The 27,030-nt window shown below is 39.0% G+C and overlaps 1 protein-coding gene across 1 annotated transcript in view; it reads right to left on the reverse strand.

Moving 5' to 3' along the window:
* The window catches only part of LOC137643119 (2-oxoglutarate and iron-dependent oxygenase domain-containing protein 3-like), a 443,146-nt gene that overhangs the window by 176,357 nt on the left and 239,759 nt on the right, over positions 1-27,030 (reverse strand). The window contains exon 4 of the mRNA XM_068375966.1: positions 10,956-11,190. Within this exon, the coding sequence (XP_068232067.1) occupies positions 10,956-11,190 (235 nt within the window). The remainder of the gene's footprint in view (positions 1-10,955; positions 11,191-27,030) is intronic.

Raw genomic sequence — 27,030 nt, forward strand, 5'->3', positions numbered from 1 at the left:
TGCTGCCTTTAACCGTGTTAATCATGAGACCCTTGTTCTCAAACATAAATGGTTGGGAGTGGGTGGGTCGTTTCGTAGCATTATTATTGAATTTTTAACTAATAGATCGCAATGAGTAGTTGCTGATGGGCACCATAGTGAGTATAGGAATGTAATATCTGGGTAGTGTTCTTGGCCCATTACTTTTCATACTATATACTTAGAATGAGAAAACCTCAAGTAAATCAATGAATCAATTAATCATACTATATAAACGTGATTGATTAATTGTTTTGAGGTTTTCTGGCATCCTGACATGTAAGGTCATTGACGCTGATATTTATTATAAATAAGGAATAAAAGAAAATTCAATTAAAACCATATAAGCAAAGATGTCATTTTAAAAGTTAAATAGCTTTCTGAAGGCCTGCTTCTGAAGTAAAGCTAAAAATACCGCTAGCATGGTAGGACGCAACAAGTCCAAGAATCTTGGCAAGGATGAATCTGCCACCCTCATTTTGAGCCTCAAACTTATAAACTGTATATCTTTTTCACTACTATATGTGGGGCATTTGATACATGAATGCCTTACTATCAAGTTGTCGCAATAGGGCCCAGTAAGTAGATATTCATGAGTCAACCAAGTGTGGCCGATGTGGAGACGACAAAGATTGGTCTCCCACTTTTGAGATATTATGTTATACTTCCAGGGGTATATAAAATTTGTTATTTCTCGCATCTTATTTTCAATTAAACTATCTCAATAATGAAGCAAATTATTAGAAATAAAATTCTTAATGTTGGGTAAACAATCATCACAAAGAATGGGATACCTTCTTGGTCACAATTCAGCTGCAGTATTCATTGCTAGTAAATCTGCTTTCTTGTTCCAGACACACCTACATGTGCCAGAACCCAGAAAAATTGAATTGTTATATCTCTGTCCAATAACTTAACAGCCATTCTAAAATCCTTAAAACTAAAGGGTTACTGGAATTAAAAACTTCCAAAACTTGCATCACTAAAAATAGTGAAATTATCCCACTCTTCTAACACTATTTTTTCAATAGCGGTTAGTAAGCCATATAGTTCGGCAGTAAATATGGAATCTGTTGGAGGAAGTGCACCATTACAATCAAAAGCATTACTATATACTCCAAAGCCAACGCCAGCATTGGATTTGGAGCCATCAGCATATACAGTAATACCTCAGGATACAAAGGTAATTCATTCTGCAGTGGCTTTCGTAACATGATTTTTTCGTAAAATGAAATAGGGCTAGATATATTTGTATCATTCAATAGACCTAGCCTAACAGCGGGAATTTGTTTCATACCCTGAGTATTTTTACGTAATACGAGGCGAAAAACTCTTATGTCGTTTCGTTAAATGAGTTTATGGTATACAGACATTTTCGTATCGAGAGGTTTCACTGTATAAAAGTCGATTCCTCATGTTCTGCAACATGTTCCATAAAAAGAGACCTGGCTTTTAAGTCAGTCATATTTTTTCTAACTCCAATAAAATATTTACAAAAAGATACCGCTATTAATTTCCCTGGAGGTAATGTTGACACCGTAAATGGAAGCAACTTTGTTCTAAGTATATCATAACTGTCTATCAATTGTTTCAACCGGAAACCATAAAGTTGAGGGGATTTTGGGTGAAACTCAAAGTACGATGAGTACCTTACAAGGATTGCAGTCAGACAGGCTAAGGAGATAGGAAGTCTTCGCAACCTAAACCAATATCAAATAATAGAAGACTTTCGTTAAAGGTCTAACGGTTAATCTCCAGCGTCAACAAGGAGGCTTGGAATAAGAGAAGTTTTAATTGCTCCTGTTACCAATCTGATACTGGTATGGTGTATAGAATCTGAACTTTTTATCAGCTTGGGGTGGCAGAGGAGCATATTTCATAGTTATAACTAATTTTTGAAAAAAATAAGGCCTTGTATAACTAAAATAGTTTTGTAGTCTCCCCCTTGATATATGGAACAAAACTTTTAAAAGATTCAGATCCTTAAGGGGACCGTCCGCCATGTCCGCCATTTTTTTTTCTAAAGATCCAAATTACACAATTTCTATATATGTTTTAGACATATATAATACCTTCATCATATAAAAATTTCAAGTCATTTGATCAAAAACTTTTGGATTTATTAGCAAAAATCATGATTTAAAAAAACAATTTATGTACATTTTTCCCCACTACTATAATACCAATTGTATTGAAACTTATACCACAAAAACTACTCTAACAACCGAACAATTCTGTCAGACAGAATTTTGATTTTCCTTTCTGTTTTTTTTTTTTAATGCATTTTTATTTTTTTTCCTCGTCTAGATGGAAAATAATCGTGAAAAAAATGTAAAAAGAAAATCAAAATTTTGTCTGACAGAATTGTGGGATTTTTATTCTTCTTTTCAACGATATCTTCCTCTCTAATATCGAACAACAAATAAGTGAGAAAAATGTACCTAAGTGGGAATAAGTATGGTTTTGAGTTATGAGCTCCCAAAGATTTGCAGCAAACTTTCGCTTCTTTTCTAAAAGAAATCAAGATAATATTATTATGATAACTTTTATTGTTTATTCCTACATAAATGCACCCTAAAGGAGGTATTTGAACCCTCAGTTTACTATTCCTATGTTTTGAGTTGCCAGCGATCTCTAATTGTTGCCAGTGTTTTAGTTAGCAGGCTTCAGCTTTGTACTCTTATCCATGTTTCCCTCTTCCTTGGTTCTTTTTTCTTGTTCTCCACTTACTTTTTGTTCTTTCTATCACCTTATGTAACATTGGCATTGCTATAAAATTCCAGAGGACGTTGTGAAAGCACAATCAACATACGAACTTCAAGTAAATAAACACATGGCATTATAATTTCTATATGCCTTTGGAAACTTTGCTGATGTTTTCGTAGCTGGTAGTTTTCATTCACCTACCCTCTACCAATGCCTTTCATTTCTGCCAGAAGTACGAGATTTCAAAACATGAGAGAGAGAGAGAGAGAGAGAGAGAGAGAGAGAGAGAGAGCATTTGGCTGATATAGATGGCAGTTCAAATTGAGAGAGAGAGAGAGAGAGAGAGAGAGAGAGAGAGTTGAACATTGTTATTATAGTATTTGTATAAATGGGAGTTTTAAATAATTCGACAGAGAGAGAGAGAGAGAGAGAGAGAGAGAGAGAGAGAGAAAGAGAGAAAGAGAGAGAGAGAGAGAGAGAGAGAGAGAGAGAGAATAAAAGTATTTGTATAAATGGCAGTGGTAAATAATTCGAGAGAGAGAGAGAGAGAGAGAGAGAGAGAGAGAGAGAGAGAGAGAGAGAGAAAGAGAGAGAACTGCGCATCTGTCAAACTCGGTCATACAGACGACGCCATAAGGATGACGTCATCATTTAAAGACCGCTATATCTTCATTGTTTGGAAAAATGATTGACTATTTGTTCTTTCTATAACCTTAGGTAACATTGGCCTTGCTATAATGTTCCCGAGGGCGTTGTGGAAACAAAATGTACATACGAACTTCAAGTAAACAAACACATACATTATAACTTCTATACATCTTTGGCAACTTTGGCTTCTGTTATTGTAGGAGTAGATTTCGTTCATCTACACTCTACCAATGCCTTCCATTTCTGCCAGACGTACGATCGCTCGAAATATAAGTGAAAAATCGCTATAGATATGCAAAAATTAACACACAAAGACGATTTTGTCAAACTCAGTCATGCAGACGACACAGTAAGGATGACGTCATCATTTAAAAACCTCTATATCTTCATTATTTGTAAAAATAATTGCCTGAAACTTCTGGGGAGTATGTACGACATGTTTACGCATGCATAGAAGCAATAAAACGATTTTCGATTTCTGAAAGTTGTTATGTTAATACCCCATGGCGGACGGTCCCCTTAAGACATGTTACTTTCAAGGCTTTCAAGTGAGGAACCCATGTAAGCATACAATCAAATACCAACCCTAGAAATCTAGCGTCACTTACACATGGGATCCGTTGACCTTTGATGTATAGATCTGACTCTAGATGTACTCCCTGAATACAACAGAAAAGGACAACAACAATTTTGCAATTTGAAAAATTAAATCCATTCCTATCAGCCAATTGAATTATATTGTTGATTGAGAGTTGTAAATTCTCTCAACCACTGCCATTCTAGCTTCAGCAAATGATATAGAGAGATCATCTACAAATAGTGTTGAGAGAATATCTTTAGGAATGACAGAGGATATCCCATTTATGGCTAGTGCAAACAGGGTTACACTCAGCACACTACACTGGGGAACTCCCTATTCCTGACATTTCCCCTCTGACAGAGTTTCACCTACTCTCACTTGAAAAAAAATGTATGTGAAACAAATGCTTGAATGAACGATGGGAGCTCTCCTCTGAATCCCAAATTATGAATGGTTTTAAGTATTCCATATCTCCATGCAGTATCATATGGCCCTTTGAGGTAAAAAAAAGACTATAACATGGAGCTGTTTTGAACCAAACCTTTCACAAATAGAGGACTCAAGTCGTATCAACACATCAGTCGTTGAATGCACTTTCCTAAATCCACACTGGATAGGTGATAAAATACCTTTCTTCTCCAGATACCACACCAGTCTTGCAATGACCGTCTTTTCCATGATCTTACATAAACTACATGCCAATGCAATTTGTCGGTAGTTTGCTGCTAAAAACTTATCATTACAGGGTTTTAAAAATACTAAAATAATGGCTAGTTCCCAAACACTTGGATAACTTTGATCATACCATATTCTGTCAAAAATGCTTAAAAAAAAACTTGGTATTAACAAGTACATGATTAATCATTGCATATGGAATTCCATCAGGAGCTGGGGCTGCATTGTTGCAATTATCAAGTTCGGAATCAAATTTCCTTTCAGTAAAAGGATTATTGTAGGATTTCACCTTTTCTATTGCAAAATTTATAATTTTCCATTCTTCAATGCTTCTATATTGGTAACCAGGAGCTACTTTACACTTACTTGATACATTGGATAAATGATCAGCAAATGCATTGCTAACATCAGTTGCTCCAGTCACATACTGACCATTTATCTTAAACACTGGTGGTTAGTTGGGGGTGAATTTGCCTGCTATTCTTTTTACTTTCCTCCACATAAAAGATGGTCCTGTTCTACTGTTAATGGAGGAAACAAAAGACACCCAAGATTAACGCCTAGCTTCTTTTATGGCACAACAGAACTGTGCTCTACATTTCTTGTCTACAGTATAATTAAATTCTCCTCAGTACTGTGTCTACACAATCAAGTTAAAGACATTTTTGTGGCTCTGTGCAGTGCAGTTGGTTCTGATGACCACCATGGGACTGGTCGTCGTTTGCATAACCCTGTTGTTTTTTTGGAATTGAATTGACTCCTGCTGTATGAAGATTTCAATTTAGTAAGTCTATGGCATCATCAACACTTTCAAACTGTTCTGCCTTTCCTTCAATTTCGCTTAGCTCCGGAAATCTATACCAGTCTGCCTTGTCAAGATTACATTGTGACAATCTTTGTAAAGGTGGACCATTGTTGGTGTTTATAATGACTGGTGCAGGGTCACTAGTATGCCAATCATCTAATATTATCCAATCGAAATCGAGAAGGCAATTAGAGCTTGCGATTGATAGGATAATGCACGACAAGGTACCTGTCTGCATATGGAAGTTCGTGGGCTCTCCTGTATTAAGTAGTCCCACATCTTCATTTTCCACAATAGATGATATAATGTTGCCCCTCATGTTTGCTAAAACATTGCCCCATAATGGATGTCTACTATTAAAATCCCGCAACAAGAGAAAAGGTTGAGTGAGTTGTTGAATCATTACACAAGATGTTGTCATTAAAGGGCAAATAGAGAGAGCAAATTGTGTATTTTCTCCCTATATCAATTTGTACAACCACTGCCTGCAGAGGGGTACAAATGGATAAAGACATGGCTCCCTATTTGTTAATCATATAGTGTTCTATAGCTATCACACTCTCGAGGACATGGATTATTAGCATCAAGCTTGCTCTCCTGTAGACTTACAACTATAGGGGAGTGCTCATGAATGAGGAGCTTGAGTTCTTCATATTTAGCCTTTAAACCCTGACAATTCCATTGCAAAACTATGGATTATTTTCTGGAGACATCTTGGATGAGGTCTTCCCATTAACAGTTTTTGATTTAACAATATTTCATGTAGGTATCATTAGTGAGGGTCTTGATACGTTATGTTTTACATTAGCCTTTTCAGTGTTGTTTTTACCTAATTCTTGAGGGGGATGGTGGATCTCAACTAAAATTTTTGATTGACTTGAATAGTTTTCTTGTTGATCTGAAATATTAAGAGAGAGAACATCATATCTATTTGACGTCCTAACTTCAGTGTTTATAATGGCTGGGGATGAGAGACACAGATGTCTCTTTCTTTTCCTATTAGGATGTGGTGATTTATTAGGTTTTGGTGGTTTCTCCACTACAGCTGCACCTGATAACTAGGTTTAACGTGAAACCTCCATCAAATCAGGCAAAGATATAACCTGAGAGAGGTTAGTATTATCCTTTGTAATGGGGGACAGGTTTAAGAGAGGCGGGCAAAGCTTTAGGAGGTGATACACTTGCCCTATCATGCAGCATTTTATCAGAATATGAAATTTCTTTTTTTGTGGAATACTGGCAGTAATAGGTAGGTTGGGTGTCTCCTGTCTCATTATTTCTTAAGATTTCAATGCCTTTACATAGATTGTTGATTTAATTAATAGCCTCTTGGATGCCCCACATTTATATGTTCGATATTGAATTTATTGAGGGCACCCTGTTCTAACTTATACTGCTGGCAGCTCCTATCAGTAGATTTATGATTTAAATTGCAGTTTAAACAATTGGCCTCTAGTATACATTCTCCATGGTAAACATTGGAGTATGTACTAAACATTTTTTCATTCTTGCAAACTTTAGAAGGATGCCCATACCTATAGCAATTAAAACATTGCAGTGGTTTCTGCTTAAAAGTTTGGAATTTAATCCGTTCATTTTCTATGTAAATGTGGAAAGGCACATCAGCATCCTGGAAAGTCAGGATAATCATTGATGTTCCAGGGACTTTATGCACTTTCCACACACTGTTAAAGGACACATAGCCAGTATCTATTCCTTTGTAAACTCGCAAGGTCTCTATTGAAATCTACTCCCCTTCCATAACTGAAGTTTAGATGGGGTTTCTTATCCAACTGCATGTATTCTGCCTCTAAATTGCATACTATAATAGATTGTTTTTCTGATTTGGCACTTATGAGGAAACTATTCTTTCCAAAAGGATATGTATCTCCCAGTTCGATGGTACCCACTTTATTTTAAAGAAATTTACACATCTTGAAATAATTTCTCAAACTCCCTTTTGACTAAGCAATAAGCCACTTGGGTAGTTTTGGCTTTCTCTGGGAGGGTGCAACTACCTCTACATCTGTATCAATCCAATCTGGAGGTTTGTATATATCTAGATCCTTAGGTACCCCCATCGCAAAGAGCACCCTTGATGTTCAAATTATAGATTTTAATATTTATATCACTGATTGCATTGAATGCTTAATCAAAATTATCAAATGACATCCATGAATCTCATTTGTCATTTCCAAGCCTCATTCCAATTTCTTTGATATCATCACAGCATTGACATGATTTATACAGCACATCATAAATAGTTTCTATGGGAATTTGAGTGATGTGAAGGATTCGCAGATTCTCTATGTTACCCAAATTACTAGGTTTTTGAGCGTCCGTAGAATGGTCCTTTAGAGTTTCCAGGTTGTCAACAGTTTAAAGGTGAAGCAAGCCGGGTTATTCACCTCTTATTGGAGGATGTCAGTCCTCCTATCCCATGTGGCCCAACACGAGAAGAGGCTTCATCAAGGACCAGTCCTCTATTAGAGAGGGGCTGCCTCTTTTTAGGTGGGCATACATTGGTCAGTGGGGGTAGTTAGCCCCTCCCACCGACGACTCCAATGCCTGGCGTCATCCATTACTCGCAAATATGGGTGATTTAAAACTGGTTCACTGGAGCCCAACTCTTAACAGACTAAGTCTGCACCCAATGAGGTCTGCCAGAGGGTGAAGGCGTCTAAATTTGTACAAGTTTAGATGGCATGCGATCCATCGCACACTGCACCAAATCCAAAAAAGCAGGCAAACTAATTTATAATCAAACAAGCCAAAGTCGTCAACAAATTCATGTCCAAGGGGAAGAGATGGGAGAATAAAAGAAATAACCAAAGGGAAAAGAGAAAGTGCTAACTAATTTAGTTGGATCAACAATTAGACACTAAGGTCCAGTGGGAAAGCAGTTCTCACTGTACATCAGAGGCAAGCTGATAATCCCTAAGCCCCCCCCCCCCCCCCCCCCATCCTCGTCAAGGCTCCAGCATCTGGGGGTTATTTACACATGACATGTGGTTTAGCCTACAAAACAAGTTTGTTGCACATACAGATGATGCTACTCTCTTTGCATCAATTCCATCTCCTGAATGTCGATCTGGGGTTAATGAATCCCTTAATAGAGATTTAGCTAAAATTAGTGTATGGTACAAATTATGGGTTATGAAGTTGATTCATAACAAAACTAAAGTACGATTGTAAGTAGCTCAAGGACAGTGGCTCCTCAACATCGGGACCTCAGTATTGATAATGTTTCTTTAACTTTGTATGACTTTTAAAATTTTAGGTGTGATTCTCGACAGCAAATTACTTTTGAAAAACACATTAGGTTTGTGTCTTCTTCAATTACAAAAAAAAAAAATGGGTTATTGATAAAGTCTTTTACGATTTTCGGCGATCAATCTATTCTGAAGAAGTATTTTAATTCTGTCATTCTACCTTGTTTCGAGTATTGTTTTCCTATCTGGTCTTCAGCTGCTGATTCTCCTCTTAATTTGTTGGACAGGAACCTACAGTCTATTAAATTTCTTATTCCTGATCTAGATGTTAATTTTTGACGTCGTTCAATTAGTTCATTATGCATGTTGCATAAGACTTTTTATAATTATGTCCATCCTTTACATTCAGATCTTCCCGCACAGTTACATCCTGTTCGAAATACTAGGCGTGCAGTTAATTCTAATAGTCAGGCCTTCTCCATCATGAGGCTCAATACTACACAGTATTCTAGAAGTTTTATTCTAGTTATGATCAAGTTGTGGAATGATCTTCCTAATTGGGTAGTTGAATCAATAGAACTTCAAGAGTTCAAACTTGCAGCAAATGTTTTTATGTTGAATAGGCTGACATATGCCTTGTTATAATTTATATATGAAATATCTGTTTTAATGTTAATGTTTTTGAAATATTTCAATTGTTCATTATTTCTTATATCATTTATTTATTTCCTTTCCTCACTGGGCTATTTTTCCCTGTTGAAGCCTTTGGGCTTATAGCATCTTGCTTTCCCAGCTACAAATTTTTTGTTTTGTATTTCTTTTTAAGAATCAGTGTTGGTTTCAGTGAATGTTCAGTCAAATGTTACTTTCTCTGATTATTGGCAAAAGATTTTGTGCATGCACATGCACTGTTATATAAATTTTGCATACTGAGTTCTAAGTTATGGTTATTTTTCTGTTTTAGTGTTAATTTTATGATTAGTTCTTGGGGCTCATTTGAATGCAGTTGATTTTAGTATAAAGTGATTATTTTGTTTGTTAGAAACATAGTTTTACAGATATTATTTTACTGTTCCTTCTGTTCAAGAGTGCAGTTAGTGTAATGTAAGGGGAAAGTTTGTGTTGTGCGACTTTTGACTGTAAGAGTGATTCAAGGGTGTGTGGCTTGATGTTGTGACATACTATCACAAAGACCTACATGGGGAGGCTTGCGAACAGTCATGCCCCATACAAGAAGCACAAAGGGAGTGTCAATCAACAGCCGGTTTTGCCATGAACTCATTGAAGCATCAACACTTCCCCTAGAAAATGCAACCTTCTTGCTTTTATTCCACTTTCAACAACCATTCACTTCCAAAAAATCAAAAGACAATTACTAAATTTTGTATGAGCTGTCTGAACATGCATACATGACAGCGGCCGAAAAAAAAGTTGGGGCTTACTGACTAGACAGGGGGCATGGTTCCTTGCCACGTACCCTCACCAGTTGCATAATGGTTCGTAATCCAACATTTATTGACTGAATCTAGCTCAGACTGAAACAATCTCACTATTTTTAGGTTAACCAGGGCATCAGCCACCTGTTGAGATACTAACACTAGAGAGTTATGGTGTCCTTTGAATGGCTAAACAGTACAACATTAGATCCTTCTCTCTGGTTACAGTTTATTTTCACTTTGCTTACACACACACCAAATAGTATGTACTATTCTTTACATATTCTCCTCTGTTCTGTTCACCTTACAACACTGAGATTACCAAACAATTCTCCTTCACCCAAGAGGTTGCTGCACTGTAATTGTTCAGTGGACACTTTCCTCATGCTAAGGGTAGAAGAGACTCTTTAGTTATGGTAAGCAGCTCTTCTAGGAGGACACTCCAAAATCAAGCCATTGTTCTCTAGTCTTGGGTAGTGCTATAGCCTCTGTACCACAGTCTTCCACTGTCTAGGTTAGAGTTCTCTTGCTTGAAGGTACACTTGGGCAAACTATTCTAATTTATTTCTCTTACTCTTGTTTTGTTAGTTTTTATAGTTTACATAGGAGATATTTATTTTAATGTTACCGTTCTTAAAAAATTCTATTTTTCCTTGTTTCCTTTCATCACTGGGCTATTTTCCTTTTTGGGGCCCCTGGGCTTATAGCATCCTGCTTTTCCAAATAGGGTTGTAGCTTGGCAATTGATAATAATAATTAAAGGATGGTGGTTTGTATGATGCGTAGGAACAATACGTATCAGTACGTAAAGAAATCTTTGCCTAACAATAACAAAGTACAATAAATAGTAAATAAAGTCTTACACCATACTGTACCTATAAATTTTGAAATCTTCAGAAGTAAAAATATTTTTGGCTTCCTCCAGCTTATAGATGTTGATAAAGTCACTTCCATGGGACAGAGCTCCTGAATGCAGGTCGAGAATAGAGGCTCCTCCACTAGAGCCTCCTAAAGATAATCCTCTGTGAGCAATGTTGAGAAGGGCTTCTACCTCTGACAAGGTTATTATGGTGTCAAATATGACACGCCCACATTTAACAGGTGTACATCCTGCAATATACGATAATTAAATTAATGATATAATTTTCAAAGAAACTGAAATTAACATAGATCGCCCAGAAGAAGACAGAAATGCCAGCAAACTCAACATATGTATAACAAATTCATCATTTAATACAGTATATACATGTTTACAGAAAAAAAAGCATGGTATTAATATGGTCAACAGTGAAAAAAATATTCACACAAAATTAGCCAAAAACTGTACTATAACTATTATCAATATGGACTTCTTCACCTAACTGCACTACAACCTATCAATAGCAACAATGAACCAATACAACAAATGATAGTTTCTGAACTACATAGAATTCTTAAAATTTATCTTTATATCCCTGACCCTTTCGTATGACATGAGTAACAGTTAAAAAAGAATACAGTACTCCCTCGCCATATCGCAGTTCACCTATCACGGCCTTAGTACATCAAAGATTTATAAATATATCTCACTTAGTATATTGCATATCAATAAATCTATTATATGAAAAGCTATATCACCGACTCCTCTTTATATGGTTGGTTACTGAAAGCTGATAAGTTTCAAATTTTTTTTCAGATTTAAAAAGTTTCTTTTATAGTAAATTTTGGGCCCTAAAAATTAATACAGTCAGCCCTCCCTATTTGCAGGGAATATGTGACAGAGATAGACGTGAAAAGTGAGAATCCATAAATACTTGCAGCCCAAGGGTGGGTTAACTCCTAACCTAACAACTCACTGTCCATTGCCTACGTGTGATCAACTAACACACTAAGGTCTACCTAATATTGTTTTTACTTGGTTTCTATCACAATAGAAGTATTATATTATGGTATAAACATATTTCAGTAAGTGAACAGTACAAGTACACTCATGTACTAAGTACTGTACATGGTAATTAATTGATTTGAAGTTCTCTGGCCTCCTGACATCGAAGGTCATTGACACCGATATCGTTTATTATAAATAAAGATTAAAATAATATTCAATTAAAACCAGAGAAGTAAATATGTTATAAATATAAATAGCATTAAGAAGACCTGCATCTGATATAAATCTAAAAATTCCACTAGAAATTAATATGATATAAAAGTTAAATAGCATTAAGAAGACCTGCTTCTGATATAAATTTAAAAATGCCAATGGCATTGTACGACACATCATGTCCAAGGATCTTGGCAAGGATGAACCTGCCATTTTCCCCAAGAGCCTCAAACAGATATCTATTTCTTTCAGTGCTATAAGTGGGGCATTCAGTCAACAAATGCCTCACTGTCAAAGGTATCAAACAGTTGTCGCAATATGGCTGGTGTTAGCCAGCCAGCAGAAACTCATGTGTCATTTGGATGTGACAAATGCGGAGACAATAAAGAGTAGTCTCCCATTTTCAGGGCATCCCATTATACCTCCAAGGGGATATACCAATCGATATTTCTCTCATTTTGTTTTTGCTTAAACTATCCCAATGCTGTTGCCAATTTTTATAAATAGAATTCCGAATTGCTGGTAAAAATTCATCACAAAGAATGGGAGACCATCTAGGTAACAACTCGGCGGCAGCACTCTTTGCCAGTGAATCTGCATCTTCATTTCCAGACACACCTACTTGTACCGGAACCCAGCAGAATCGAACTGTTATACCTTTTAGGCCAATAATTAAAAGCCACTCTAAAATCTTTAAAACTAAAGGGTTACAAGAATTAAAACCTTCTAAAGCTTGGACACTTCTTGAATCACTATAAATGGTAAAATTGCCCTCCTCTTCTAACACTATTTTCTCAATAGCGGTTAGTATACCATATTATTCAGCACTAAATATGGAAGGTATTGGAAGAAGTGCCCCTCTACTGATAAAAGAACTACTATACACTCCAAATCAAACACCAGCATAGGATTTGGAGCCATCAGTATATATAAAAGTTGACTCCCTATGTTCTTCAACATGTTCCATAAAAAGAGACCTAGCTTCTAATTCAGTCATGTTTTTTAACACCAATAAAATATTTACAGCAAGACATCACTGGTAATTTCCACGGAGGGCTTGATGGTATCTTAAAAGGAAGTACCTTACCTCTAATTTTATCAAGACTGTTTAATAATTATTTTACTCGAAAGCCATAAGGTTGAGGAGATTTTGGGTGCGACTCAAAGTATGTTGATGTCCTTACAAAGCTTGCAGTCTGAAAAGCTAAAGAGTTGTAACCTAAACCAATACCAAATAATGGAAGACATGCAGTAATGGTCTAAAGGTAACTCTCCAGCATCAACAAGGAGACTAGGGATAGGTGAGGTTCTAAAGGCTCCTGTGGACAATCTTATACCAGCTTGGGGTGGCTGAGGAGTAATTTCACATCCATAACATATTTGGGAAACAATTAAGGCCTTGTATAATTTTAAAATAGTTTTACAGTCTGCCCGCCATGATGTATGAGACAATACTTTTAAAAGATTCACAGCCTCCAGACATATAGCTTTAAATGCCTTCAAGTGTGTAACCCATGTCAACCTACAATCTAAAATTAATCCTAAAAATTTAGCTTCACCTATATATGGGATCCGTTAACCTTTCATGTATATATCCGGGTCTGGATGTACTCCCTGGATACGACAGAAATGTACAATAGTAGTTTTGCTTGTTGAAAACTTAAATCTATTCATATCAGCACACTGAATAATTTTGTCCATTGCAAGTTGTAGTTTTTGCTTAACCATTGCCATTCTAGCTCCAGCAAATGATATGGAGAGATCATCCACAAATAGTGTTGAGAGAACGTCCCGGAAAATGACTGAGGATATTCCATTAATTGCTAGTGCGAAGAGGGTTACACTCAGCACACTACCCTGAGGAACTCCTTCTTCCTGACATTTACTCTCTGATAGAGTTTCTCCGACTCTCACTTCAAAAACTCTATGAGAAAGAAATGATTGGATAAACAGTGGTAGCTCTCCTCTCAATCCCATTTCATGAATGGTTCTAAGTATAACATATCTCCATGTAGTATCATATGCCTTTTCAAGGTCAAAAAAGACTCACGTGGTGCTGTTTGGATGCAAAGGCTTCACAAATAGAAGACTCAAGTAGTACCAACACATCAGTTGTTGAGTAAATTTTTCTAAATTCACATTGAAAGGGTGATGAAATACCCTTCTTTTCAAGGTACCACATCGACCTTGCATTGACCATCTTCTCCATGATTTTACATAAACAAGATGTCAATGAAATAGGAAGATAGTTTGCTGCTAAAAACTTGTCCTTATTGGGTTTTAAAAAAGCTAAAATGATGGCTAGTTTCCAAACACTTGGGTAAATATGATCATGCCATATTCTATTAATAATCCTTAAAATAAAAAAAAAACTTTGTATTAAAATGTACAGGTTTAATCATTGCATATGGAATTTCATCGGGTCCAGGGGCCGTATCGTTGCAATGAACAAATGCGGAATCAAATTCTCTTTCAGTGAAAGGAGAATTATACAACTCTTCCCTTTATGTTGCAAAATTTCAAATTATATTTTCTTCAATACTCCTATACTGGTGACCAGGAGCTCCTTCATACTTGCTGGATACATTTGAAAAATTATTAGCCATGGCATTGCTAATATCATTTACTCCAGTTACATACTGACCATTCACCTTCAACACTGGTGGAGGGTTGGGGGTGAATTTGCCAGCTATCTTTTTTACTTTCCTCCACACAAAAGATGGTGGTGTTCTACTATTAATGGAGTAAACAAAAGTCATCCATGACTGGCGTCTTGCTTCTTTCATGACACGACGGAACTGTGCTCTATATTTCTTGTACATAATTAAATTCACATCAGTTCGGCATCTACACGATCGTGTTAAGAAACTTTCTTATGGCTCTGTGCAGGGAAGTTAGTTCGGAAGATCACCACGGGACTGGTCGTCATTTGAATAACCCTGTTGTTTTGGGAATTGAATTGACTCCTGCTGTATGGAGAGTTCCATTCAATAAGCCTATGGCATCATCAATATTTTCAACCTGTCCTGTATCCCCCTCAATTTCGCTTAGCTCACGAACTTTATCTCAGTCTGCCTTGTCAAGATTCCATCGTGGCGATCTCTGTAATGTTGGACCATTGTTGGTGTTTATAATGATTGGTGCATGATCACTTAGTATGAAAATAATCTAATGTCCTCCAATTGAAATCGAGAAGGCAATTAGAGCTTACGATTGGTAGGTCAATACATGACAAGGTACCTGCCAGGACATGAAAGTGTGTGGGCTCTCCTGTATTAAAGAGTCCCATATCTTCATTTTCCACAATTGATGATATGATATTTCCCATTGTATTTGCTAAGACATTTTTTTAGCTTTTATCACTTTTAGGTGAGAAATATATGTAAGTCTAAAATCAAATATCAAACCGAAAAACTTAGCTTCCCTTACACAAGGGATCCATTGACCATTAATGTATATATCCGGGACTGGATGTGCTCCCCGTATACGACAGATATGTACAATAGTAGTTTTACTTGTCGAGAACTTAGATCCATCCATATCGGCCCACTGGATAATTTTGTCAATTGAGAGTTTTAGTTTTCTCTCAGCCATTGCCATTCTAGCTCCAGCAAATGATATGGAGAGAACATCCACAAATAACGTTGAGAGATCATCCCGGGGAATGACTGAGGATATCCCATTAATTGCTAGTGCAAACAGGGTTACACTCAGCACACTACCCTGAGGAACTCCTCCTTCCTGGCATTCACTCTCTGATAGAGTTTCCCCCACCCTCACTTGAAAAACTCTATGTGAAAGAAATGCCTGAATAAATAGTGGAATCTCTTCTCTCAATCCCAATTCATGAATTGTTCTAAGTATACCATATCTCCAAGTGGTATCATATGCCTTTTCAGGGTAAAACAAAAAAGACCGTCACGTGGTGCTGTTTGGAAGCAAACGCTTCACAAATAGAGGACTCAAGTCGTATCAACACATCAGTCGTTGAGTGTATTTTTCTGAATTCACATTGAATGGGAAATAAAATACCTTTCTTTTCAAGATACCACATTAACCTTGCATTGACCATCTTCTCCATTATTTTACATAAACAAGATGTCAATTCAATTGGCCTATAATTTGCTGCTAGAAACTTGTCCTTACCGGGTTTTAAAAAGGCTAAAATAATGGCTATTTCCCAAACACTTGGGTAATTATGACCATGCCATATTCTATTAATAATGCTTAAAATAAATAACTTTGTATTCAAATGTACATATTTAATCATTGCATATGGAATTCCATCTGGTCCAGGGGCTATATCGTTATAAGTGGAAAGTGCCGAATCATATTCTCTTTCAGTAAAAGGAGAATTATATGACACTTCCCTTCCTGTTGCAAAATTTAAAATTTTCATTTCTTCAATGCTCCTATATTGGTGACCAGGAGCTGCTACACACTTCCAAGATACATTTGAAAAATGATCGGCCAGGGCATTGCTCACAACATTTGCTTCAGTCACATACTGACCGTTCACTTTCAACACTGGTGGTGGGTTTGGTGTAAATTTGACAGCAATCTTCTTTATTTTCCTCCATACAGAAGATGGTGGTGTTCTACTGTTAATGGAGGAAACAAATGACACCCAAGACTGGCGTCTAGCTTTTTTTATGGCACGACGGAACTGTGCTCTACACTTTTTGTATATTATCAAATTTTCATCAGTACGGCGTCTACGCAATCTAGTCAAGAGATTTTCGGGTGGCTCTGTGCAAGACTGTTAATTCTGAAGACCACCACGTGACTGGTCGTCGTTTGGATAATCCCGTGGTTTTGGAAATCTAATTGATTCCTGATGTATGGAGAGGTCCATTCAGTAGGTGTATGGTATCATCAATACTTTCAAACTGTTCTGCATGCCCTTCGATTTAACATGGCTCACAAAATTTAGCCCAGTCTGCCTTGTCAAGATTCCATCGTCGCGATCTTTGTAAAGGCGGACTTTTGTTGGTTTTTATAATGATTGGTGCATGATCACTAGTATGCCAATCATCTAATGTCCTCCAATTGAAATCAAGAAGGCAGTTAGAGCCGGCAATTGAAAGGTCAATGCATGACAAGGTACCTGTCAGGACATGGAAGTGTGTGGGCTCTCCTGTATTAAGGAGTCCGACATCCTCATTCTCCACAACTGATTAGATAATATTACCCCTTGTGTTTGCCAAAACATACCCCCATAAAGGATGTCTACCATTCATATCTCCCAGTAAGAGAAAAGGTTGATGGAGTTGTTGAATGACCTCTACTAAATCATCATATAGAATATTATCATTTGGAGGTAAGTACAGAGAGCATATTGTATATTTTTTCCCTATATCGATTTGTACAACCACTGCTTGCAGGGGTGTACAAATAGACAAAGGTATTTGGCTAACATCTCGATGGACGTACATGAAACTTCCGGCATGGCTTCCTGCTTGTTGATTATATTGTGTTCTATAGCTATCATACTCTCGAGAACTAGGAGTGTTAGCATCAAGCTTACTTTCCTGTAGACATACAATTATTGGGAATGTTCATGAATTAAGATCTTAAGTTCTTCATATTTGGCCCTTAAACCCTGGCAATTCCAAAGCAAAATGGAGGAAAAAAGTGTGGATTATTTCTGGAAGACATCTTGGATGAGGTCTTCCAATTAGCAGTTTTTAATCTAACGTTATTACCTGTAGGTTTCTTCAGAGATGGTCTTGATATGTTGGGTTTTACATATGTACTTTCTTTTGTGTCCTTATGATCTATTTGTTGAGGTGGATGGTGTACCTCGACTTCAATTCCTGATTTATTAAGTTTATCTTCTGGTTCACTAGAAACATCAACAGAAAAAACATCAAATCTATTTGATGTCATAACTTAAATGTTTCTAATGGAGGGGGTGAGAGAGATGGAAGTCTCTCTCTTTTACAATTTATAGATGGTGGGTTTCTAGGTTTTTGCACCTTTCCCACAACAGGTGCATAAGGTGAGTTGGTTTTAAGTGGAACCTCCATCAAATCAGGAAAGGACGTGGCCTGTGAGAGGTTTTTACTAGTTTTTGTAATGGGGAACGAGGGTTGCACAGAAATGGGCAATGCCGTGGTAAAGCCTCAGGAGGTAATATGCTTACCTCGTTATTTGAAATTTTATCAGATGGTATATTTCATTTTCTAGAGCTAGAAAGTAATATGCTTACCTCATCATTTGACATTTTATCTGATGGTATATTTATTTTTCTGCTATTGGCAGTACTAGGTGGGTTTGAGTTTAATGCCTTAGCATAGCTATTTGATTTATTTAATAGTCTGTTGCCATGTCTCACTCGTATGTTCCATACTTAATTTGTTAAGGGCAGCTTCTTCCAAATTATACCGCTCGCAGCTCTTGTCTGTGGATTTATGATTCAAATTGCAATTTAAACATCTGGTTCCAAGCACACATTCTCCATGGTAAGATTTGGAGCAAATACCACACATTTTTTTTAATTTTTGCAAACTTTAGACGGGTCCCCAAATTTAAAACAATTAAAGCATTGCAGTGGCTTCTGCTTAAATGGTCTTACTTTAATCATTTCGTTTTCTATAATAATATGGAAAGGTACATCAGCATCCTGGAACGTAAGGATTATCATTGATGTACCTGGGACTTTGTGAACTTTCCATACATTTAGTGGACACATGGCCAGTATCTCCTCCTCTGAAAATTTATACAGATCTCAGTTAAAAAACAATCCCCATCCATAGCTAAAATTTTGGTGGGGTTTGACATCTACCTTAATATCATCATTAGTTATTTTTATGTTGGACAGTATTACAGACTGTGTATTTGATTTGGCATGGATTAGGAAACTATTTTTCCCAAAACGAGATATATCGATCGGTGCAATAGTTCCTACTTTCTTCTAAATCAATTTGCATATTTCAAAATAGTTCTGTGTAACCCCCTTTGATTTAGCTATAAGCCACATTGGTGGTTTTGGCTTTCTCTGGGAAGGCATAACTAAATCCGCGTCTTTTTCAACCCAATCAGCAGGCCTATATACATCTAAATCCTTTGGTACCTTATCGCAGAGAGCAGCTGCTACATTTAAGTTATTAATTTTAATGTTATTCATGTTACTTACTGCACTAAAAGCTTCGTTTTAAACTACTGTAAGATATTCATGAATGGTATTTTTCATCTTCAAGTTTCATCCTTATTTCTTTTATAGATCCATAGCACTCAAATGCTTTATATAAATCATCATAGTTCGTTTCTATTGAAATTTGGGTAACATGAAGGAATCGAAGTTTCCTTGTGTTACCCAAATTACTTAATTTTGAAATATCAGTAGATTGGTCCTTTCCCGTTCCGAGGTCATCGACAGAACTTTCCCTATTCAGCAAATCCAGGGGATGGGAAGTCAGCGTTTGAAGGGTCCATATTTAAGGGTGGGATTTTCTTTTTGTTTTTGTTGCTTGTTTTGTTGGTTTACCTGCTTGAGAATTTTAAGAAAGTATCATACGCTGAAAAGGAAACTTGCATTCTCCACTATCGGCATGAGAGTATACCGTAGACTCCCGTGGTACGGCGTCCCCAACTTACCTTTTTTTCAAGTTACGGTGTGGAATACAATATTTTTTCGTCCCCTCGTTACCACATTTTCCCCACCTTACGGCATCAAATTCCAAATTTCAATCTTGCCGGTTTTTACGCGTACGACTGTGAGAGTCACTCGCCTACCACCACGCTCATACATCACTGCATACGTCACTAAGAAGCTGGTATGCTATTGGTCGGCGTCACGATGTTACTAAGATGCAGATACAATATTGGCCGAAATCCCTCCCACAATGCCTGAGAGAGATACTGCCCCTCTCTCTCTCTCTCTCTCTCTCTCTCTCTCCTCTCTCTCTCTCTCTCTCTCTCTCTCTCTCTCTCTCTCTCTCTCTCTCTCTCTCTCTCTCTCTCTTAATCACGCTCAGTTCAGAATCTCGTGAGCGTTTTGTAAAGACTTGATCTCGAGTGAGTGCTTGCGATATCATATTTTTTGTGCATTTTAGTGGTTAATTCCAACTTTAATTCGTTAGCCATGGGTCCCAAGATTGATAGCGAGGTTAAAGGGAAAAGTAAGAAGATAATTACTATGGAAACAAAGCTGGAGATAATAAAGAAATACGAAGAAAGCATGTGCATCATTACCCTCGCTAGTACATATGGGCGTAACCAGTCAACGATTGGTACAATCATCATAAACAAGGAAGCTATTAAAGCAAGTAATTCTTCTAAAGGTATGACTGTCCTTGCCAGTGGAAGGACCTCAATCAACGGTGAGATGAAAAGACTCCTTCTACTATGGCTTAAAAGAGAAGGAAATCGCTGGTGATACACTCACACAATTGGTAATTTTGTACAAGGCAAGCCCCATCTTCGCTGATCTCGTGGAAGCCCAGAGAAACGGCAGAGACGAAGCAACGACGCAGCAAGCCCCCCAAGAGTTCAAGGCTTCTCATGGGTGGTTTGATCGTTTTAGGAAGAGGACTGGTATTCACTCAGTCGTCAGGCATGGAGAGGTGGGCAGTTTTGACAAGAAAGCAGCAGAAGAATTCCTTAAGAAGTTTGAGAAAGTAATTTCCAGAGAAGGCTACATTCCTCAGCAAGTGTTTAACTGTGATGAAACTGGCCTTTTCTGGAGGAAAATGCCCAGCCGTACATATATCACAGCTGAAGAAAAGAAACTTCCTGGCCATAAACCGATGAAGGACAGACTTACCCTCGCATTTTGTGCAAATGCCAGAGGGGACTTAATAATTAAGCCCCTACTGGTATACCACTCAGAGAATCCTCGTGCCTTCAAGGCACAAAATATCCCAAAGGATAGGCTCTCGGTATTTTGGAGGTCTAATGGCAAGGCCTGGGTCACGAGGACCATATTTATTGAGTGGGTAAACGTCTGCTTCGGTCCTGCTGTCAAAAACTTTTTAGAAGAGAACAATCTTCCTCTCAAATGTCTCCTGGTACTGGACAATGCCCCTGCTCACCCTCCTGGCCTCGAGGACATCATTCATAGTGACTTCTCCTTCATCAAGGTTCTCTATCTGCCACCGAACACCACCCCTCTCCTCCAGCCTATGGACCAGCAAGTGATTGCCAACTTTAAGAAGCTTTAAACAGAGCATCTGTTCAAAAGATACTTCGAAGTGACCAAAAGCACTCAACTCACCCTCCGTGAATTTTGGAAGGGTCATTTTGACATCGTTCAATGCCTGATCGATAAAGCTTGGAATGAGGTTTCACGGCGCACCTTGAACTCCTCATGGAAGAAACTGTGGCCAGCTGTTGTGGAAGAACGCGACTTCGAAGGTTTCGAACCCTCAACCGAAGACGAGGCCGTTGATGATCCTGCCCCTGAGGGTGATGTTGAGGAAATAATTTCATTCGGGAGGTCCATGGGGCTTGTTGTCGATGAGGCTGACGTCCATAACCTTATTGAGGAGCACAGGGAGGAGCTTACGACTGAAGACTTGAAGAAGTTGGAGGCAATGCAGTTGACCATCATTCAAGAAGATGCACAACTCTAGTGGTGGCGAGGGCGGGGTGGAGACTGAAGAAACGACATCGGCAGAAATATGGGAAGCTATCGGTTGGTATGGAAACCTTACGAGATTCATTGAAAAAAAAACACCCAGAAAAACTTCACACAGGTCGTCTTCTGGAGAGTGTTAATGACAAGTGTATGAGTCATTTTGGAAATATTTTGAGGAGTCGTCAGAAACAGGCTTCTTTGGATACATATTTCTCCAAAAGAGAAGTGTCAGAAAGCAAAGATGATATAAGTGATTCTATTGAAAAAGCTAAAAAAGAGTAAGTTCTAAAAAAAAAAATCATAAAAAAAAATTTCAAAAGACAAAAATAAGAAAAAAAAAAAGCATTTTTAATTTTAAGTGTTTACAAAGAATAAATTTATTATTAGGTGTACATAACAATTAGCATCGATACATTTTTATATCTGCCATCTCCTCCCCCCTCTGCCTCCACCCACTACCCGCTCAAGTCACGTCACTCCAAAGGTAAATAAAATTTCATTTTTCCTTTACAGTAAAATATATAATTTTTATTTATAATGTTATTTAATTATATACTGTACAGTTCATGTATATTATATATAAGTACTCTAGTACAGTGCTTACTATAGTATTTTGTTACAAATTTTTAATATGTATATAAAATTTTGATGTTTTTACCTGGAATTTTGCACGCATTAGCTATTCTATTGCCCGCCATACGACATTTTCACCATACGATACCAACTCCGGAACGGATTAATGTCGTATGGCGGGGGTCTACTGTATCTGATCCATCATTACAACACACAAAAACACATATTTTCTCGTGTAGAAAAAACATATAAATACATTATCAGAATAATGCCACTCAATGGAGATGTGAAACCAAATCTATCTGACATAGTCAAATGTTCGGAAATGCATAAGACACCGTAAGTCAAACGTTCACTCGGCACTGGTGTATTGATCAGATATGCACCTACACAGAACAGTGTCAACCTTAGTTGTGATCTGCACAAGTGGGTACGTATACCCATGCACTCGATGCACTGTAAAGTCCCAAAACAGTCCACTGTTCATTGCAGCACTAGACGACAGGTTTAATCACACTACCCGCCGCCACCACAAAGTGTTTTATCTCTTGTACTTGCTTCGCGTAATGTTTGTAGAAGACCCTGGATGATTTCCACCCAGTGTACGAGCAGAGTCTCTCAAAGTCAATATGCTGAAAGAAGTTCAACGAAGGATCACCTTTCCTCGGATCGTGACCTGCGGGTGCACTGTCAGGATCCGCTCTGTGAATAAAATAGGTGAGCTTCAGTCTCAGTTGTCTTCAAGATAAGTTTGATCCTGAAGTTTTGCCTCTGAAGAGCTGTCCTCCTTTGAAGTTTAAAGTTCTTCAAAGATAGACCTTAAGACACTCTACTGGGCTCAGAGAGGCATCTTCCTTCAATGGGCAGATTCTCCAGGACCCCACCTCTTGGTGGGTAGCTCATTCTTGGCAAGAAAAGCAGGATCGGGAAACAGGTTCAGTTCTCCTGAGTCCAGGAACTGGATATGGCCTTCATTTTTAGATAAGGCCACTATTTCACTAACTCTAGCCCCGAGGTAATTGCGAACAGAAAAATGACTCTGTGTTAAATCCTTTAGAGTCCAGTTCTCGTTATCCAGGTTCGAAGCATAGTATAAGACTTTGTCCAAAGACCACGTGATGGGCTATGGTGAGGCTGCAGGCTTGAGTATAGCGCATGCTTTCAGGATCTTATTCAAGATTTCACCTGAGGTCCACCTCAAAAGCGTAAAGAAGTGGTCTAGCCAGGGACGATTTACAAGAAGTAATTGTAGTAGAGGCCAGGCCTTGTTCGTGGAGGTGTATGAAGAATGCGACACAGAAATCTATCGATATCTCTGTCGGTTTCCTTGCTTTCACCAAGGTCACCCATTTCTTCCATGACAATTCGTATTGTCTCCTAGTCGAACGTGACTTGTACTCCTCAATGAAGTCAACCTTATCCCTTGAGATTCCAAACTTTAGCAGTGAGAAAATCATGAGATGTAGGCTGCTGGTTCTCGAGGATGAAGCGTAGACAGTCGACTTCTGGACCGGTTGAGACAGCACTGGATTCGGCAGTGGAAACAGCTTCAGGTTCTACTCCAGGACCAGGGGAAACCAATTGCTTTTGGGCCACTTGGAGGTTACTACCGCTGCTGTCCTTCTGAAGGATCTTAGCTTGTCGAGGGCTCTTAGCAGGAGACTGATTGATAGAAACGTAAATATTATTCCACCTGTTCCAGTCTAGGGACATGGCATCCATCACTTCTGCTTGAGGAGCTACGTAACGAGATAGTTTCTTGTTGTCGCTCGTTGCGAAGAGGTCGATCGGCAGTTCTGGGACTTTTCCAGAGATGAAGGAGAATGAGTCTGCGTCTAGGGACCATTCTGTCTCTATGGGCTTTCACCTGGATAAAGCGTTCGCCGTCACATTGTGGATCCCTTGTAAGTGAACTGCTGTTAAGTGCCATCTCTTCTTCCTTGCCAGGTAGAAGATAGCTAACACCACAAGGTTGATGTGGGGTGATCTCGAGCCTTGTCGATTTAGCCACTTTACTATCACCTCGTTGTCCAGGATCAGCCTGATGTGGGTTGATCTGGGAGGAGATAGTTTCTTCCACGTCAGGAATACTGCCATAGCTTCCAAAATGTTGATATGAAATGTTTTGAACTGGTGAGACCAAGTCCCTGGCACTTTCTTGTCATGAAAATGACCTCCCCATCCTTCCAAAGAGGCATCCGTATGTATCATTACTGATGGTTGTGGTGGTTGCAGGGGAATTATCCGCGCTAGACTCTTGGCTGTTGACCACGGCTTTAATTGCATGCGCAAGAAGGCCAGGGTCAGCCTTAGTTGATCTCTTCGAGTGTTTCATGCGTATTTCCTCCAGACTCCTGACGCATCTTTAAACGTGCCTTTAGCACTGGGTCTTTCACTGCTGCGAACTAGAGGGAGCCAAAGACTCTTTCCTGTTGGCGTCTTGAAATCCTCTTGTGACGGATTAGTCTCCTGACAGATCCTGCTATTTCTTTCCTCTTCTTGGATGGAATGGAGAGGTGGTGTGACTTTAAATTCCATTGGATTCCTAACCACTGGAACTGTTGAGCTGGAGTGAGACGAGACTTCTTGCGGTTTATCTTCAAGCCCAAGTGTTCCAAAAACTGGATCACTTTTTGAGCTGCCTGCAGACAAATAATCTTGGATGCTGCCCATACCAACCAGTCGTCTAAGTATGCTACCACTTGAACACCTTCGGTGCGTAGCTGTTGGACGACTGCATCTGCTAGCTTTGTGAATATCCTTGGGGCTGTGTTCAGTCCGAAGGACATTGCTCTGAAGACAAACTTCTTCTGTAGTCTGAATCCTAGGTAGGAGGAGAAAAGGCGACTCATTGGGAGATGCCAGTATGTATCTGCTAGATCTATTGAGACCATGTAGGCCCCTTTTGGCAGAAGGGTCCTCATGTGTTACAAAGTAAGCATCCGAAACTTATAGTTCTCGATGAACTTGTTGAGTGGAGACAAGTCTAGAATGCCTCTGAGTTCGTCCGAGTCTTTCTTGGGAACACAAAACAGCCTTCCCTGGAACTTGATTTACTTCTCTTTCTTTATCACCTTCTTGTTCAAGAGTTCTGAGATATATTCTTCCAACAAAGGGGTGGAGTGTTGGAAGAATTCTGGAGAAAGGGGGGGAATTCTGCTCCATTTCCATCCGAGTCCATTTGTGATTAGGCTGTGGGCCCAGGTATCGTAGGTCCAGCGATCCCAAAAGTGAAATCTGCTCCGTACCTGAAACCCCTCATTGCTTGGGGGGTCCTGCGGATTTGCCTCCGCGACCACATTCTCCTCGGCCCCAAGAGAAGTTACCTCCTAGAGAACTTCTCTTAGGACCTTTTCCTTTCTGGCTGGGGCGAAAGGAAGTCAACTGCCTCTCAAAGGTAGGGTTGAATACTGGTGATTGGGTTACCAGTTGTTGAGGAACCATCTGGAAGGTGGTCTGAGGCATCATGGTCATGGTCATGGTGGGGATTTGTCCCGGTCTTCGTGGTCTCCTTCCCCTCTTATTCTTGAGTTGGGGACCTCCTTCCGTAGAAGATTTCCGCTTCGAAGACATACCCCACTTTTGGAGAAGGTTCCTGTTCTCCGTTGCTGCCCTCGCAATGACCTCTTAGACCAGTTCCTGTGGGAAGAGGTCTTAACCCCAGATGCTCAAGGTAATCCCCTTCCTTGGTTCGTGCCTGACGGTCGTTGCAGCCAGGACGAACTCTCTGCAAGCTCTCCTCGCTCTGAGGAAAGCATAAAGGTCTTTCGCAAGGGTACCCATGTGAGACTTGGCCAGAAAGAGGAAGATTTCTGGGGCATTATGTTGGCTTGCACTTAGCTCCAAGCAGTTCTGATGAGAGAGAGAGCCGCAAGTCTCTCATTAGACTCCAGTTACTTCCTCAGAAGATGGTTTGGCAACTTAGGAAGGTTCTCGTTGAACTGCTGTCCTGCGATCTCCGGGTCTAGTTTGGAGACAGAGAAGGTTTGGTGGACATCCTTCCACTTTTCTTCGCAGGTAGGCAGTGCAAGAGAGAATGGCTTACATTTTTCTAGAGTCGGGCAGGGTTTTCCCTCGTCGGCAGCCTTGACGACAAAGTTGAACGCTTTCTCCGTAAAGGGAAATGAGATGGAGGAAGGTACAAGAAAGGTGGGGTGCTTCTTGCTCAGTTCCCAGACTTCGGAATTTATATATCCAGCTCCCTTCAGTGTCTTCAGGAGGATGGCCTGCGCCTTATCGTGTTCAAACACAATGACCTCTTTAGGGACCGTTTCTTCTCGGGTCACATTTTCATCCCACAGGCTCACATAGCACTCGGGATAAGCGGAGAAGTTAGGCCAGAACTCAAGGTCTTCGATCTGTCTGGCCCCAAACTTCTTGGAAACGAACAGTTTCCCATCCATCATGGACATATGCTCCGCGTACCTCCAGGGATTGGTTTCAGAGCAATGAGGTAGATCAGACACTCTAAGAAACTTCTTAGACGTGCCCCTGGTGGTTCCGAGACAGTCGATCTTCTCCTGCATAGTCCTTTGCTGCTTCCTGAATGATTCCTGCATAGCTTTCTGTTCCTGTTGGAACGACTCCATCATGCATTTCAGAGATGTCAGAATCTCTTCACTCGCATTAGCCTGAGCAACAGGTTGTGAAGTTGGAGCAGAGGACGTTGAAGGCAGTGGTTGGTATGCGGCTACGGCAAACTAAGGGTCGTCTGTCA

Source organism: Palaemon carinicauda, chromosome 6 (assembly GCF_036898095.1).
Source record: "Palaemon carinicauda isolate YSFRI2023 chromosome 6, ASM3689809v2, whole genome shotgun sequence".
Lineage (NCBI taxonomy): Eukaryota > Metazoa > Arthropoda > Malacostraca > Decapoda > Palaemonidae > Palaemon > Palaemon carinicauda.